This window comes from Durio zibethinus, chromosome 24, assembly GCF_047325235.1.
Source record: "Durio zibethinus cultivar Kanyao isolate XHJ-2024 chromosome 24, ASM4732523v1, whole genome shotgun sequence".
NCBI classification, from domain to species: domain Eukaryota; kingdom Viridiplantae; phylum Streptophyta; class Magnoliopsida; order Malvales; family Malvaceae; genus Durio; species Durio zibethinus.
The window spans coordinates 8,269,400-8,284,520 of record NC_143185.1 but is presented as its reverse complement, the minus strand read 5'-3'; the positions used below and the strand labels follow the sequence as shown (position 1 = coordinate 8,284,520).

Sequence of the window (15,121 nt, the reverse complement as noted above, 5' to 3'; positions counted from 1 at the left end):
TTGTATTCCTTCCAGCAGTTTGACCTTACTATAGTTAAGTTGCTGACATAATATGAATATTCAATAAAATATTGACACATATAAAAAATGTTCAGTCATCACTACATCATCTATTGCCATATTAGAAAAAATAAAAAATAGAAAATTCTTTTTAAATTTTCTAAAAAAATAAAAAATAAAGAATATATATGAAAAACTTTATAAAAAATCTAAAAAACCAAATCCATAATAATTTAAAAAAAAAAAAGGGAAAAATCAGATAGAGAAAAAGGAAAGAGGGAGAGGGAATGAAGGATAGGAGAAAAAGCGAACGGAATGAAGGAAAGGGAAAAGTGAGAAGATAGAAGGGAACATGAGAGAGATGTGGAAAGAGACCAACACTGGTGTCAAACTAGTTAGCATAGGGCAAATTGTATTGATCTTGGTTTATTCACTAAAATTGAGATATGTGCTATATAAATAAACACATATACTTTTGGAAATTAATAAGTATTAATCACAATAATTCTCTTAAAAAGTCTTTCTCATAAATTCTCTCTTACCTAATTTTTTTATATCTACTTAAAATTATAAGATTTGGAGTGTGAAAATTTGTGTACACTCTATTAATTGTTTCATATATAAAATATAAAAATAAAAAAAGTTATTCAAAAAATAGAATAAAAATTATATTATTAAAGGTTCGTGATAAAAAATCTATAAATTCATATTTAAGAATTTAGATAAACTTTGCCTAAAAATTAAAAATATATCCATCATGGCTATCACAATTGTATTAACCAACCCCTTTAACGCGTCGTAGTTTCATGTATATAAATAAATAATAAATGTATAGTAATAAATTATGAGAAAATGCCTAGTAGTTTTAAACATAGTTATCAAAATTGAACCAGATCACTAGTTCAACTAGGTGAACCGATGAATCAATGTTAAAACCGATCTGATTTTATAATTAAATTAGTTTTGCAATTAAATCGCTTTAAATTATTATGAATCGACAATTTACATAATAAATTAGTAAATCAGACTATTAATTTTTTTAAACCGGATTGGTTTAATATCAGCTAATAAGTTTAGATAAAATAATTTAATTAAACCTTTATATTATTATTTCATCTAAATAAGCTCCCCAATTCTTATTTTTTACTATCAACATCCTTGCATCCTTATATAAATGATATATTGGCATATTTTGCGACATGTGGATAATGATAGAATATTGTAAAAAAATTTTATACATGTATAAAAATAAGTAATTTCAAAAAAAAAAATGATCTAACAAAAAATTTTGTTAATTGATACCATAATTCAAAATAATTATAAAATTAATAATACATAAAATTAATAAAAAGTAAAATGTTAATAAAAATGATTAATTATTTGACCATGATCGAAAATAATTAATAAAAGAAAATGTACATATATAAAATTAATAAAAAAATTTACATTCATATAAAATATATAAAAATGATTTTAATTTCCTTTTTACTAATTTTCATATAAATATAAATATTTCCTTTTTATTAATTTTATATATAGATATTTCTTTTTTATTACATAAAGATTAATTATTATATATTAATAAATAATATTTATATTATAATAAATATAAATAATAATTATTTGTACTTATTTATTAGTTATTATTTATTATATTTATTAAAATATAAATATTATTTCTAACTATTAAACTATAAAATATGATTTTAATAAAATGTTAAGTAATTTTATTTCTAACTAGTAATTAATTGTTCTATGAATTTTATATTTTAAAATTTATAGTTTATGATATACCTTAAAATTTATAGTTTTATGGTTGAGTTATTAAACTAAAATTTTAGTTAAAATTTTGAATTTTAAATTTTTAAAATATTTATATATTCTATAATTTTTTTTATTAAACTAACAATTGACCCATTGATTCAGTGATTAAATTATGGACCCGATAATCTGAAATATTAAATGATTTAATATCCAATTCAATTTTGATAATTATAATTTTAAAGCGACTCTTAATATTTAATATTATAAGGCCACCTTCTTTTCAAAAATACATTATAATGCCATATTAGAAATGTCATTCATCTATTAAATAACATGATAATATCGCTCGAAATACAATAATGTCATGTCAACATATTATTAAAAATTATCAATTGAATGATTAAAAAAGTATTTATTAAAATTAAATTAAAATTTTTAATAGTTTAATAATTTTAAAAATATGATTATAATTAAGTGACTAATAAAGTAATTTAATCTAATATTTAATATTATCATTTAAAAAAAAAAACAATATCTCGGGTTCTCAATATTCTCGGATTCAATATATTGGACAATTAAGTGGAGGATTATTGATAATCGAGGAGATTCACTAGTATGTCTGGACAATTAAAGAATGCATAGAGGCGAAAAATATTGAACATGATTCTTCTGTGTCTTTGGCAATTGAAGGCCCGTTTTCAATGGCTTCCGAATTCAGGGAAAAGGACACTGACAGGTATACCCACATAGCCGAAAGTCACACTGTTAAAAGGCCCGACCCTGCTTTGCATGGCTACCTTTGATTTTGCGGTTATAAATTAAAAGTAAAAAGTAAAAAAAAAAATGTAGAAAAGGAAGGAAGAGGGGTGCAAAAGGAATAATTTGGAAGTATCTTTTTTGCTGTTCCAGAAAAAGGCAATTTTAAGGCATATTTCTTGAGGTGGCAAATGGCGAGTCGGGTTGATTTTCAGTTTGATCATTTTTTTAGGTCGGATTATTTTGGGTAGAAAAAAATTTGGAGTGAATTTGGGTCAAAAAAAATTAATTTGAATTATTTTGAATTGGATCAAATTTTATTTAAATTATTTTAAATTTAGATTTATTCGAATTGAATCGTATCAATCTCCAATAATTTTAGTTTCAAATTTAACTCTCAAATTATTAAAGTTTAATTCATTTTAAGTTTAATCTTTATATCATTCAAATTTAATTTATTAATTTTTAAAATTAAATAATATAATTAAATTATATAAAATTTAAAATGGCAAAAATTAAATGAATTCAGAACCATCTGTTAACAACATAAAAAAATGTTAAATATAAAATTAATTTTGTTCATGATAAAAATTATTAATGATTTTTTATTTATTGATATCTAATATTTAATTTTAATGTTTCATATTATTACTCTTTAATAATGAATAGAAAATTATCAAATAACTAAATAATTTAAAAAAAAAAAAAAAAAAACTCACCATAACCACTACAAAAAAGTAAGATAATATCAAAAGGAGTTCTCTTTGCTCACTACATATTTGGTATATGTATCCTTTGAAATCGCTAGTTTTGAGGGTACTAAATTTTTTTTTATTTAGAATTATTTGCTTATGAGTTAATTTACGTACGTCAGTTTGATTCTGTAACTTTTGTAACATTTTGGTGTTAATAAAATTTGAGTTGGGTTTCAGATTTTTTTTTTTTTCTTTTTGCCTGTAGGATAGAGGTAGGTGTTGAATTTTTTTTTTTTCATTTTAATTAGATGGTTTTGTGTGTTGTAACTAGATTTATTTAAATATTTTAAGTTTATGATTTCTTTTGGTTTTTAAAAATTATTATTTATCTATTTCATTACCTTTTATTATATCGTTAGTAAAAAAAAAAAAGACTTCGAATTTTTTAAACATAATTAACAAATAATAATAAAGAAAAGATATTAACAAGATAATTTAAAATTATTAAATTTTACATATTATATTTATTTAAATTAATATTTAAAAAAAATAAAATTATACTCAATTTAATTTTTGATAAACTTGACTAAGTATTCCGTGTCAAGCTTATTTCAGATTTCGGTAATTTGAATTTTAATTATTTCAAATTTGAATCAATTTAATTTAAAATTAAATCATATCCCAGTTAATTTAAATTCAAATTCCATTAAGGTTCAAGTGGAACAAATTTAAATTATTGACTTATTTTAGTCAAATGAAATTGGTAAACCTTGCTAAACCAGTTTTACACGTTTGGATCAAATTTGTCCGCACTAGGTACTTGGGAAAACTTGGTAATACCCTCTTACTCGTAGAGGGCCGGCCTTGAGGCGAGAAATCAATTCTAAATTACGGTCCCACGTGTTCGATCATGATTTACTCTTAAAAATCATACATGAAACCTCTGTATGCATCGTAAACACACAGCAATATATCCTCCTAAAATATTTCTTTTTAATTTTTTATATATATCCAAAAAGGAAAAACCAACTTTCAAAGAATCCCGTGACGACCGGCCTCGTCATTTTCACATCTTCTTTAACGGACTAGCAAGAATAGACTAAAATTAAACGTGGCGGCTATCTATTGGTCACATAGATAAAAAATTTTCTTCTTGTTTTTTCGGTGATTCGAACTCTTATACCGAACAAACCGGATCGTAGAAAATTTTATTTCAGGTTTCCAAACCGGACCCACAATTTGGGACAAACTTCATATTTTAAGGTGGGTTGCAAAAACACGCATGATGACTCCGTACGCTGCGCCCGGCATTCAGCTTTCTCTTCACCTTCGTCTTTCTCACGTATGCAGAAAAACAGCCCACTGTTTTATTCTTCAGTCATTAAGACAGACATATCTTTTTAGCACTTTTTTTTTTTCTTTTTAAATCTTTCTTCGTGCATGTAAATCTTATCAAAATTCAATTAAATTAATTTCTTTTTTTATTATAAAATTTTCTTTATTTTGTTTTCTTGTATTAATGTTGATGATGCATGGAAGGTAAAGATATATATTTTTTCTTTAAAAATGAAAAGCAATCAAGGTGATCAATATCCATTTAAATTTTTTTCTCAAAGTCTTTAATTCTTTCAATTACAGCAATCAAAATTCAATTTTTTTTCTTCTTCTTAAACAAAAATGGAATCTGAGAAACCAAATTTTGGTGCGGTAATGGTTTACTTCAAAAAACCGTCATGGGCTTTCCTTGTTCTTCTCTTTACAGTAATAGCAGTTCTCTCTCTCCAAATCACCACGAAAGCTATTATTCCTTTTCAACTCTTTCCCGTTCTCCGATCATCTAATCCCGACGTTGCATCGGGCTTCGACCCCGGAAGTTGCGCCGGATTTTTGGGGGAGTTGCCGGAAAGAAAACATGTTATGTCGATAAAGGACTTCGGGGCAATTGGCGATGGGAAAACCTCAAATACGGCTGCGTTTAGGAAGGCGTTAGTTTACATGCAGCGTTTTGGTGAGAAAGGCGGGGCTCAGCTTAATGTGCCGAAAGGGAAGTGGCTAACAGGAAGCTTTAATCTTACCAGTAATTTCACGTTGTTTCTTGAACAGGGAGCCGTTATTTTAGGCTCTCAGGTTAGCAATGCCCTGTTTTTGTCTCAGTTTTTACTATTATTATCTTTTTGTTTAATTTTCTGTTCATATTGGATTCTCTGTAATTATGATTTGAACATGATATCTACTAGTTGAAAGCTTAAGTTTTAATTGCTCCACGCTTTGTAGTCTCTGTTTTTTTGTCTGTTTCAACTTGTTTAATTTTTTGGGTTTAGGTTGGAATTTGAAGGATTAAGTTGGCTGATTAATGGGCATTGAATATAAGTTTCTTTCTTTCTTTTTTTTTTTTTTTGAATTATGAGATTATGTTCTAAAAGAGAAAACAGAGTGGGTTACTCTGTTTTCCCTGTGTGAATTGTTTCTTCTTTTTCTTCCACTTTCTGTACTTTGCTTTTCAATGAAATCTTCTTTCCTTCTTTCAGCCGAAAAATAGGGAAGAAAAAGGAGAGGAGCTTTTTGTGAAAGTTGGGTAGAAAGAGAAGGCAGATTTTCAATTAGTCCTTGTTTGGAACAAAGCTAGGTTTGGTCATGTTGTGTTTATCATGCTCTGACCGTTTCTCATAGCCTTTTTCTTTAGAATAGAAACAAAGTTGGAAGTGTTGATGTGCAACTTCAACTAAAGGGGCCCCACTAAACATATTTTGCTTCTCATTTCAGTTTAAATTGTGCTATTTTCTTGTGTAGATTCCATTGCTTCTATTAAAAGAAAAAAAAATAGAGAATGCCAAGAATGTTTTGAGCAAATCAAAATACATGTATTTGTTTTTTGCTAGCACGTGAATTAGCTTCTTGTCATCTGGTAACAGCTGCTTAGTAAAATAGGCAAACAGTTTCTCTTTCTGATTTATTTAGGTAATGCCATTAATTTCTTTATCAACTTTGTGCCAGGCATAGGTGCAATTTAGTGGTGATAGGTGGCTGATCATATGTCTATGCTCCTAGTCTTTAATTAGTAAATCTTGAAAAAAATGTGTGGGTGCATTTATTTATTTAAATTAGTTACTAAAGCCTGCTGTTTTTTTTTTTTTTCTTTTAATTTTTGTGTTTATGAATAATAGGACCCAGAGGAATGGCCTGTTGTAGAGCCATTGCCTTCTTATGGTAGGGGGAGAGAGAGATTGGGAGGAAGACATATAAGCCTTATTCATGGAGATGGTCTTATCAATGTTGTGATTACAGGTAATTTTATTTTGATTTATTTTAATAACATGGATGGAGACATAGTTATGGCACTTCGATGATTAAAAATGAAAAGCCAAAAAAGAGTTGCTTTGACATATAGGAGTTAAAAGTTAAACCACACTTTTCTCCTAGAGAAGAGAAAATGTTCTTATTTCCTGTGAAATCAAATGCAATTTTTGTAGTTCTAGAGAGTAAACGGAGTCCTCTTGAGTGCTTTTAGTTTATTAAATTTAATACCATTATATACTACCAGGAATAATTCATCGTTTTCCATTGGTAATATTAATAATGTTGTTAGAATTTAATTTTTTTTTTCATTTCTAGGATACAGTGAAAAATGCAATTTTAACCCCTGATAGCATTTATTCGGAGAGTGAAGTAGCTCTACATTTATTCCTGGCATGAATTTTTTTAGTTGAGTTAGCTAAAGATACCAGAAAATTGCATTAAGGATTTACGTATTGCAATTTGATTCATCTAAAAGAAATACTTCATAGTTTTCATTTAGTCGACCATCGGTAGAAGATATGCCATCTTCATTTAATTTATTTAGAAAGTTTTCTGCCCTCTTGATGGATTTATCAAGTATGTGTGATGAATTGTTTTAACTTTGTAGGACAGAATGGCACAATTGATGGTCAAGGTAGAATGTGGTGGGAATTATGGTGGAACAGAACGCTAAAGCACACAAGAGGCCACCTCTTAGAACTAATGAACTCTCATAACATTCTTATCTCTAACTTAACCTTCCTGAATTCACCTTTTTGGACCATTCATCCTATTTACTGCAGGTTTGGCCTCTCTAGCTTGTAGTAGCTCGTTTTGTTTCATTTGTTTATCCATTTATTTTCTTTGCTTGTATTTTTTTAACATGACTATTTAGTTTTATTAAGGTAAAAAGAAGTGTCAACTTCTTTTTCTCCAGCTTGAAGTTGATAAGCATGTCCTGTTACTTTATAGAAGATTAATATCTTAAGATAGCTCAACTAGTGTATCCTCTCTTATTTAGATATTTACGCCCCAAAATTACTCATGGGAGATACTAAAACGAACTTGAGGTTGCAATTTGTGTTCCATTGCTGCTTTGTTTATCTTAAAATTTTATGGATAATACAAGAATCGGATTGAATAAAAGTTGTGATTAATTGGGGTTGGCAACTCCTTTCTCACTGTTTTCTTGAAGATTAAAATTATAAGAAGAAAGTAACAGTTAGTTTGTCTACTTTTTCCTTCAGCAATGTTGTTGTTAAGGACATGACAATATTGGCTCCCCTTAATGCCCCAAATACAGATGGAATAGACCCAGGTACATTAGTGTCATTCTCCATCTTCTTATGTACTTTATTCCGTATTGCATCTATCCTATAACAACCTAAACCTCATAGTGGAGGCATATTTTCAAACATTGTCATCAAAATTTGTGCAGACTCAAGTACAAATGTATGTATTGAAGACTGCTATATTGAGAGTGGAGATGATCTTGTGGCAGTGAAAAGTGGGTGGGACCAGTATGGCATCAGAATGGCGCGACCAAGCTCAAACATAATAGTTAGGAGAATTTCAGGCACTACACCAACTTGTTCTGGTGTTGGCATTGGTAGTGAGATGTCTGGAGGGATTTTTAATGTAACTATTGAAGACATGCATGTTTGGAATTCAGCAGCTGGGGTCCGCATAAAAACTGACACGGGTAGAGGGGGATACATTGCAAATATCACCATAAATAATGTAACCATGGAACGAGTCAAAATACCCATTAGGGTCAGTAGAGGCTCCAATGATCACCCTGACGACGGATGGGATCCTAAAGCTATTCCTAAAATAAAGGGGATTGTCATTAGTAACATCGTTAGTTTGAATTCAACAAAAGCCCCCGTACTTGCTGGTGTCCAGGGAGCATCATTTGAAGGGATATGCTTTAAGAATGTTACGCTACTTGGACTTGCCCCAACTGCAGCATGGCATTGTGAGTTTGTTTCAGGTTGTACCAGTGCTGTGTTTCCATTGCCATGTCCCCAGTTGCAGAACAATGGCTCTTCAGCATGTTGCTTATAGCCTGAAGTTTGTGGTGAGTTGCTGAATGCATATGGAAGTTGTCAGGTTTGGATCGCTTTTCACCTGTGGAAGCTTGGAACAAATTGGACACTTAAGGTGAATAATTTCACAAACAAGATTAGTCTGGGCTTCAGTTGCTCGTGATTTTTCCTCTATTCTCTAAATGGGGAGATATGCAGGCTAGAGGGGCTACGGCTGCATTAGTATCCTGCAATTTTGTCAAATATAAGATCCACTGAGCAGTTGCGCCTGGTTGGGTGTACAGATTTGTATGGTCTTGATCGGATTTTACAAGATGGTTTTAGTTGTGATATTTCACTTTTGATTTTGATGGCACTTTCTAGATTAATGGCATGACTAGGTTCATTCAACCCATGGAAAGAAAACCAACATCTACAGAGTCCTCATAGACACAGAACATGTACAAAGAACTCACATAATTTCTTTTCATTGGTCTAAAGTTACATTACTATTGCTGTTGTCACTCGTTTCATTATTTGTCCTATATCTTGTTTGGGTTGGTTTTTTGAAGATGCAACTTGCAACTGTTGGGATGTAGATTTAATATTGAAGATCACATAATTCACATTGCCTGTATATTCAGCCAGTATAACATTTATTAGAGCAAAATGACAAAATGAAATAAACAGGTATTTGAACTACGATCTGAGGGAAAAAATGGTTAGAAGATCTGTAAGTTGGGACATGCCAGGGGTATCAAACCAAAATATATGAAAACAAGCATCATCATGCATCAAATCTGCAAAACCAAGATTCATCTAGAAACTTTTAACTAGTTTCTGCAGCATTACTCTGATGAAATTTGGATATGGAAATATGGAAGTTAATATAATAGAAACATATAAAGAAAAATAAGAAAACAAATGGATATGAAAGTCTGTTAAAATGGGAAAATTAGATACAAGTTGAGGTAGAGTCGACGGTTTAAGTGAAAAATACATTTGGATCTCTTCACCATTTCCAGAAAACATTGGAACCACACTTGTATTTGTCCTTTCCTTCACACTCCAAGTCCAAATCATCAGAGATGAATGGTACTTTCTGCATCCACAAAACCAACAGCACAACAAAAAATTCTCAACAAAATATCATCGTGAAATCGTCATCTAAAACTTGCAAAAAAAGCAGATGTTGGATTTGAACCTTTTGCTTTGCAAGATCCTGGCAACCGGTAAAGTTTTCAGGGAACTTGCAGCTGCCAAATTCAACTGTGTAAGCTCTGGCAAAGTTTGCTCCACTTGTGGCCAACCTCTTCTTGTCATTCAATTCCTGCAGCAATGTTCACCAGCTTAATCAGGTTAATCGATGTTACTCTACAGCTACAAAAATTCCTAGCATACTGATTGTTGTTTTTGTTTTCATAGCAAACACACCTTGTTAGCTTTGCTCTTTTCAAGGTAATCATCAATGACCCCAGCGTCTGCAGAAGCAGCAGCAGCAGTTGTGAAAAGAGTAGCTGCCAAATAGAGCATAGCAGCTCTTCTTCCTTCACTAACACTTGATTCTTTGGAATCAGAAACTTTAGTCTGCTGGGCTCTGATCACAGGCAACTTGTGACCACCAGACCGAACTGGGGAAGCAGCTGAAGAAACTGAAGCAAGCTTGGCATTAAGCTCAGACGATCCATTGCCTGAGATAGCATAGTTGCATGCCAAAACGCTGGAGTTCATGGCTGCCATTGCTGCAAAAGGGACTTTGTTTACTACAAAAAAAGAAGCTTAATTGGCTTTTTCAAAGAGTCTTAGAGTATAATAGATTTGTGATTGAGCATATCTGATAAAGAGTGATGTGGCAAAAGGAGACGATGAATTGGATAAGAGATTGTGGCTTAGAGTGTGGATAAGGTGAGATTGCCTTACTCCTATTGGCAAACTTTTCTCTTCATGCTATTTTTGATGCAACTATAGTCGTGTGGCAGGCTTGAATTTTGGGTCCATTTTGGAATCTAAATTTACGCTTGGCATCAAAATTTTACTTCTCCAATGGCATTGCATCAAGGCAAGGAAACTTGAATTGAATAGGGGAATCATATTAACTTACGATATTGTATTGAATTAAATGAACCGTCGTTCACCACAACCTCATCCTCGACATATTGACTAGTTTGCTTGTTTCTTACTCTTGAATTTCGAAAATTAAATATATAATAGTAAATTCAACTAGACGTCATCGTTTAATTATATAAAGATGACATATTTTATATGAATTAAGAATAAATTAAAAGTATTGAAGGATCTTTTGTTTAGCAAATTTTACTATAAAAAACAAAAGTATTTTTTTATGTGATTTTAAGAATAAGAGTTTGAAAATGACAGATGAATTTTTCCAATCTCACTACATTAAAATGATTTTTAAAAAAATCTAATGTTGTGCAATGGATGAAACATTATATCAAATAAAAAAATATTGATTACACAATAGAATATAAAAAAATAATTAAATGTTTGATGTATGTTAAGATATGCACAAAGTGAAATATTACTTTCGTGTTATATAAACATTAGGTTAGTAGATATATAACTCAACATATATTAAATTGAGATGGTCTTTAAGACACTATAATATGACATTATACATTGTAAATAAAATGATAGACCAATGCAAGTAAGATTACCGACATGGCATTAAATTAATCCAGAAATAATTGTTATACATGTATGATAAAAGTAAAGTTTCTTGGAATTTAAAAAAAAGAAAACAAAATTATATTAAAATTCTACTAATTTAGCTAAATATATAATATTAGAGATAATAAGTAAGTAATTAATTAAAATTTTCTTTAAGGCCTAAGTTGATGATTTTACAAAATATATTGTGATAGTGAAGTTACAATATTAAAGGATAAAAGCCAAGTATTTGAAAATCTAAACATATTGATTAAAAGCATAATATGTGTAAAAATTTAGCAAGTGGTGTGTGCTATATACATTGTTAAGACGAAGGAAAAACAAATCATTAGATAAAGGAATTGTAAAATAACGTCTAGAACTTCCAAAGGGATAGATTCAAACTCATTTATCTAAGTAACATATGATGAAATTTCGAACTCAATGTTTAATTGATCATTAGTCTTGAATTTTAACGAATTCAAATACATCATTTGAATGTAATTACAAACACTTAAATAAATTAAAATATCTCAAGGAAGTCGAGTGTTTAAAACCTTACGTATAAGAAGAGGTTGAGTCAAAAACTTTTAATGAACTTATATTATGATTGAGTTCATCTATACGAATGAAAGTAATACTGTTTTTAGGAACAAAGGATTTGGTTTTAAAGTACTCATAAAAAGATATAAGACACAAAATCACAAAGGAGCACTTCTAAATAACCTTTTAATAGTAAACGAGTCGATCACTTCTAAATAACCTTTTAGTTAAATGAAATATTATGTATGAATTAGTGCATGACTAAACGTATAAAATTGTTAGTTCCAAGAACTAGGCATGGAGCATTCTTAGCTGTGTTGAATTCTTGCTGTAACTTCTATCTCTGGTTCAGTAATAAAATCATGGCTTGGAAAAAGAGCTGATTCAATTTTTTAAATTAATTTATGTGTGCATATAAGGAAATGCCAGGTTGATGACTTGCTCATGGCATGAGAGAAGCCAAAAGAGCAGTACCTTATACATACATACATACATACATATATACATACATATATATATATATATATATACTGAAGAGAATTTATTTAATACACTAAAAATTAATCATTCCTTAGTAGTTACACATATGAAACATAGCAAACAAATATTAATTGTGATTACTGAAAGAATATTTTTTAAGTTCCATCTAATTAATTTTTAAAACGAAATACTAACAAGACTTTGTAGCCCTCATATTTTCTTTTGCATATAATTAATTCCTAGCTAGCTAGATAAGAATATATATATATATATATATATGTGGAAATTTAAGCATAAAAAGATTAGCCAAAGAGCTTCAGAAACTAAGAGATTCCCACACCAAGAAAGTCTATCAAGGGAACATCCTTGTGCTTCAATGTCGATCCTTCTCCTTGATTTTGCCGAGATACTATATGTAGATTCGAGGGTGCAGATTGGTTATCATTGAACTTCACTACACCTCTCCTGCAGTAGTTTCCACCTTCACTTCCAAAAACATTACCAAAATTTGAGAATGTGAATGAATGATGAAGATGAACAGCCTTGGGTCCAATGAAACTATTGCGGCCTGATGTGTTAACAAGTAGATCGTACTGATCGCTTGTCCTGACATAATCCTTTCTTTCTCCGCCATAATAGCCTGAGGAATCTCTTGAGATTATTGATCCACTCCAAGAAGGTGATGAACTTGATGAAGAAGATAGTAAGGTCACACCTTGTCTCTCAGTGACATGATACCTGCAAAACCCTAACTTAGAACCACACTTTGGTTGAGGCCTCAAAAACCTTTCAAATTTGCCACTAATATTGTTTCCATTGGAATGATCAGGATTCCTTTGTTCATTTCTCTTGCAATAGAAGAACAATTTTGCTCTTTTTCTTCTTGCCATGATAACATGGTAATGATTCTTGACAGCATTATCAGTTCTTCCAGGGAATAGCCTAGCTATAGAAGCCCATTTGTTTCCTTGAATCCGATGAGCAGTGAGGAGCATCTCTTCTTCCTCTTCTGTAAATGGCTTTTTGTTGATATTAGGATCAAGTTGGTTGTACCATCTTAGTCTGCAGCTTTTCCCTACAAACATACCAAGATATTGAATTAAACTATATTTCTTAAAATTACTAGAGCAAATTTGAGAGGGAAATTTGAAGAGAGATCTAAGTTGATATGTCACCTGATCTTCCTTCAAAATGTTGTGCAATGAAATTCCAATTCTTGGGACCATACTGTTCAACAAGCCGCTCTAGTTTCTCATTTTCAGCTGGTCTCCAATGCCCTCTATGGCAACTTTTCTCACTAGTATCACTGCTATTACCTCTAAACTTTCCCATCACAAAAACCAAATAGTCACAACCAATCAATGACACAAGAAAGAATATATCATCACTGGTTTAAGAAAACATAAGAAGAAGATATTATCTCAAAGAGAGAATTAAAAAAGAAAAGTAGGTTTCTTTTTTAGGGTTACAGATGAGAAGTCACTTTTTTTATGTATGCAAGATAGAGCGTGCTATTTATATATACATAAACAATTAACAACTGATGACTCTGAGTGTGAGGCCATTGACTCATTGTCTATTAATTAATATTTTCAATTAATATTATTTTAATTCCACCCCATTTTCGTCTCTCTCTCTCTCTCGTATGACCAATTTTATGCATATAATAGTCTATTACTTCTATCTGAGGTTCTCATCGTTCCAAAACCAGCTTCCATTATTTATATTTGAGCAAGTTTGGAAGTAGCTAGTTTCTTTTATACAGTTTAATTGAGTGATGAAAATGAGAATTAAATTAATTTTGTGTAAGAGGTAGTTGGTGAAATAATTGCAGTTAAAAATTTTAAAATTTAATTCAATTGGTTCAAGCAGTTACTCTTAAGATATGGCATCTAATAGTTTTGATGTTCGAATCTTAACAAACATTTGCAACCCCATTGTATAAAAGAAAACAAAAAGAAATAATTGCTGTCAAAACTGGTTTTGGTGTAAGGTTGCTTTGTTTAAATGGTAAGTTTGTGAGCATAATTCTAGTTGTGCAGCTATATATATATATATGCATATGCAACTTGCACATTAATTATGTATATAATGCTTATTTTTCACCCACAGTGAAGTTGAAATTTCACCTTAGAGGCCAATAACTTCATGACACTCATAACCAGAAAAGTTCATAACTGAACAGTTAATTCCTTTTAGATTTTTGCATATCTGATGAAGACAACTCAACAGAGTTTGTTCATCACAATGGGAATGGGAAAAAAATCATCATCAAAGCAATATGGGGCTTTTTTGCCTCTTTTTTTTTTTTTCAAAGAAAGTTGAAAAACAATTACATTTACAAAAGCTTTCAACATGGGTTTTATAATGCCTTTCCAATTCCATGAAAAGATGAAATCTATTTATATATTGTGGCTAGTCTCCATATAATCATCACCCGAAATTGAATGAACTTTTGAGAGTTTAATTGGAGAAGTACAGCTAGCATTATTTATGATAGTGCACATTAATATTCTTTTCTGTTTTACGTCATATTCGTTTCTCTTCATTTCTCTTTTAACACATTTATAGTGGGAATGCAGTTTTTCAAGTAGTATCAATCTTTTTTATAAAATAAAAGTGTAACAATTATGCAGAATTTGTAATGTAGCATGGAAGTCTATATGGCATGATGAGCAAAAGGAAATAGTACAATTTATAAAGTACAACTCTTGTTTGCTCACCTAGATGAATGTCAAAAGACAACATATATATGTATAGTTTATTATAGGCTTCATCTCTTGATCTTATTGTTATACTTTTTCCTACTTTTTTTTTTTGTCCTCAAAAATAAAATTGAATATGAAAGATTATGTATGAAATAAAATATGTAATTTTTTAATAAAATATATGATTTTACATTATATAAATTTA

At 30.1% G+C, this 15,121-nt stretch overlaps 3 protein-coding genes across 4 annotated transcripts; 1 reads left to right on the top strand and 2 right to left on the bottom strand.

Moving 5' to 3' along the window:
- Nucleotides 1-4,456: 4,456 nt before the first annotated feature.
- Nucleotides 4,457-9,051, top strand: LOC111316832 (Pectin lyase-like superfamily protein). 2 transcript variants are annotated; one of them, XM_022919001.2, is made up of 5 exons: nt 4,457-5,342; nt 6,380-6,500; nt 7,120-7,294; nt 7,739-7,809; nt 7,930-9,051. In XM_022919001.2, the coding sequence occupies exons 1-5, from the start codon at nt 4,893-4,895 to the stop codon at nt 8,556-8,558; spliced, it is 1,446 nt and encodes a 481-aa protein (XP_022774736.2). In that variant the 5' UTR covers nt 4,457-4,892; the 3' UTR covers nt 8,559-9,051. The 2 variants fall into 2 exon arrangements, with proteins under 2 accessions (XP_022774736.2, XP_022774737.2); XM_022919002.2 differs by lacking the exons at nt 7,120-7,294; nt 7,739-7,809 and having other exon boundaries at nt 4,758-5,342.
- A 335-nt stretch (nt 9,052-9,386) lies between these two features.
- LOC111316833 (photosystem I reaction center subunit N, chloroplastic-like) lies at nt 9,387-10,337 on the bottom strand. Its single transcript, XM_022919003.2, has 3 exons — nt 9,953-10,337; nt 9,723-9,848; nt 9,387-9,620 (listed from the first exon to the last, which is right to left on the bottom strand). The coding sequence occupies exons 1-3, from the start codon at nt 10,256-10,258 to the stop codon at nt 9,531-9,533; spliced, it is 522 nt and encodes a 173-aa protein (XP_022774738.1). The 5' UTR covers nt 10,259-10,337; the 3' UTR covers nt 9,387-9,530.
- Nucleotides 10,338-12,295: 1,958 nt separating this feature from the next.
- Nucleotides 12,296-13,555, bottom strand: MYB69 (myb domain protein 69). The gene is made up of 2 exons (XM_022918335.2): nt 13,384-13,555; nt 12,296-13,283 (listed from the first exon to the last, which is right to left on the bottom strand). The coding sequence occupies exons 1-2, from the start codon at nt 13,538-13,540 to the stop codon at nt 12,532-12,534; spliced, it is 909 nt and encodes a 302-aa protein (XP_022774070.2). The 5' UTR covers nt 13,541-13,555; the 3' UTR covers nt 12,296-12,531.
- Between the last annotated feature and the right edge of the window lie 1,566 nt (nt 13,556-15,121).

Coding starts and splice junctions, on each gene's coding strand:
- LOC111316832 (XM_022919001.2), top strand. CDS start 4,893: ATGGAATCTGAGAAACCAAATTTTGGTGCGGTAATGGTTTACTTCAAA. Junction 6,501..7,119: donor TATCAATGTTGTGATTACAG/GTAATTTTATTT, acceptor TTAACTTTGTAG/GACAGAATGGCACAATTGAT. Junction 7,810..7,929: donor TACAGATGGAATAGACCCAG/GTACATTAGTGT, acceptor AAATTTGTGCAG/ACTCAAGTACAAATGTATGT.
- LOC111316833 (XM_022919003.2), bottom strand. CDS start 10,258: ATGGCAGCCATGAACTCCAGCGTTTTGGCATGCAACTATGCTATCTCA. Junction 9,849..9,952: donor AAAAGAGCAAAGCTAACAAG/GTGTGTTTGCTA, acceptor ACATTGCTGCAG/GAATTGAATGACAAGAAGAG. Junction 9,621..9,722: donor AGGATCTTGCAAAGCAAAAG/GTTCAAATCCAA, acceptor TTGTGGATGCAG/AAAGTACCATTCATCTCTGA.
- MYB69 (XM_022918335.2), bottom strand. CDS start 13,540: ATGGGAAAGTTTAGAGGTAATAGCAGTGATACTAGTGAGAAAAGTTGC. Junction 13,284..13,383: donor ACATTTTGAAGGAAGATCAG/GTGACATATCAA, acceptor GTATGTTTGTAG/GGAAAAGCTGCAGACTAAGA.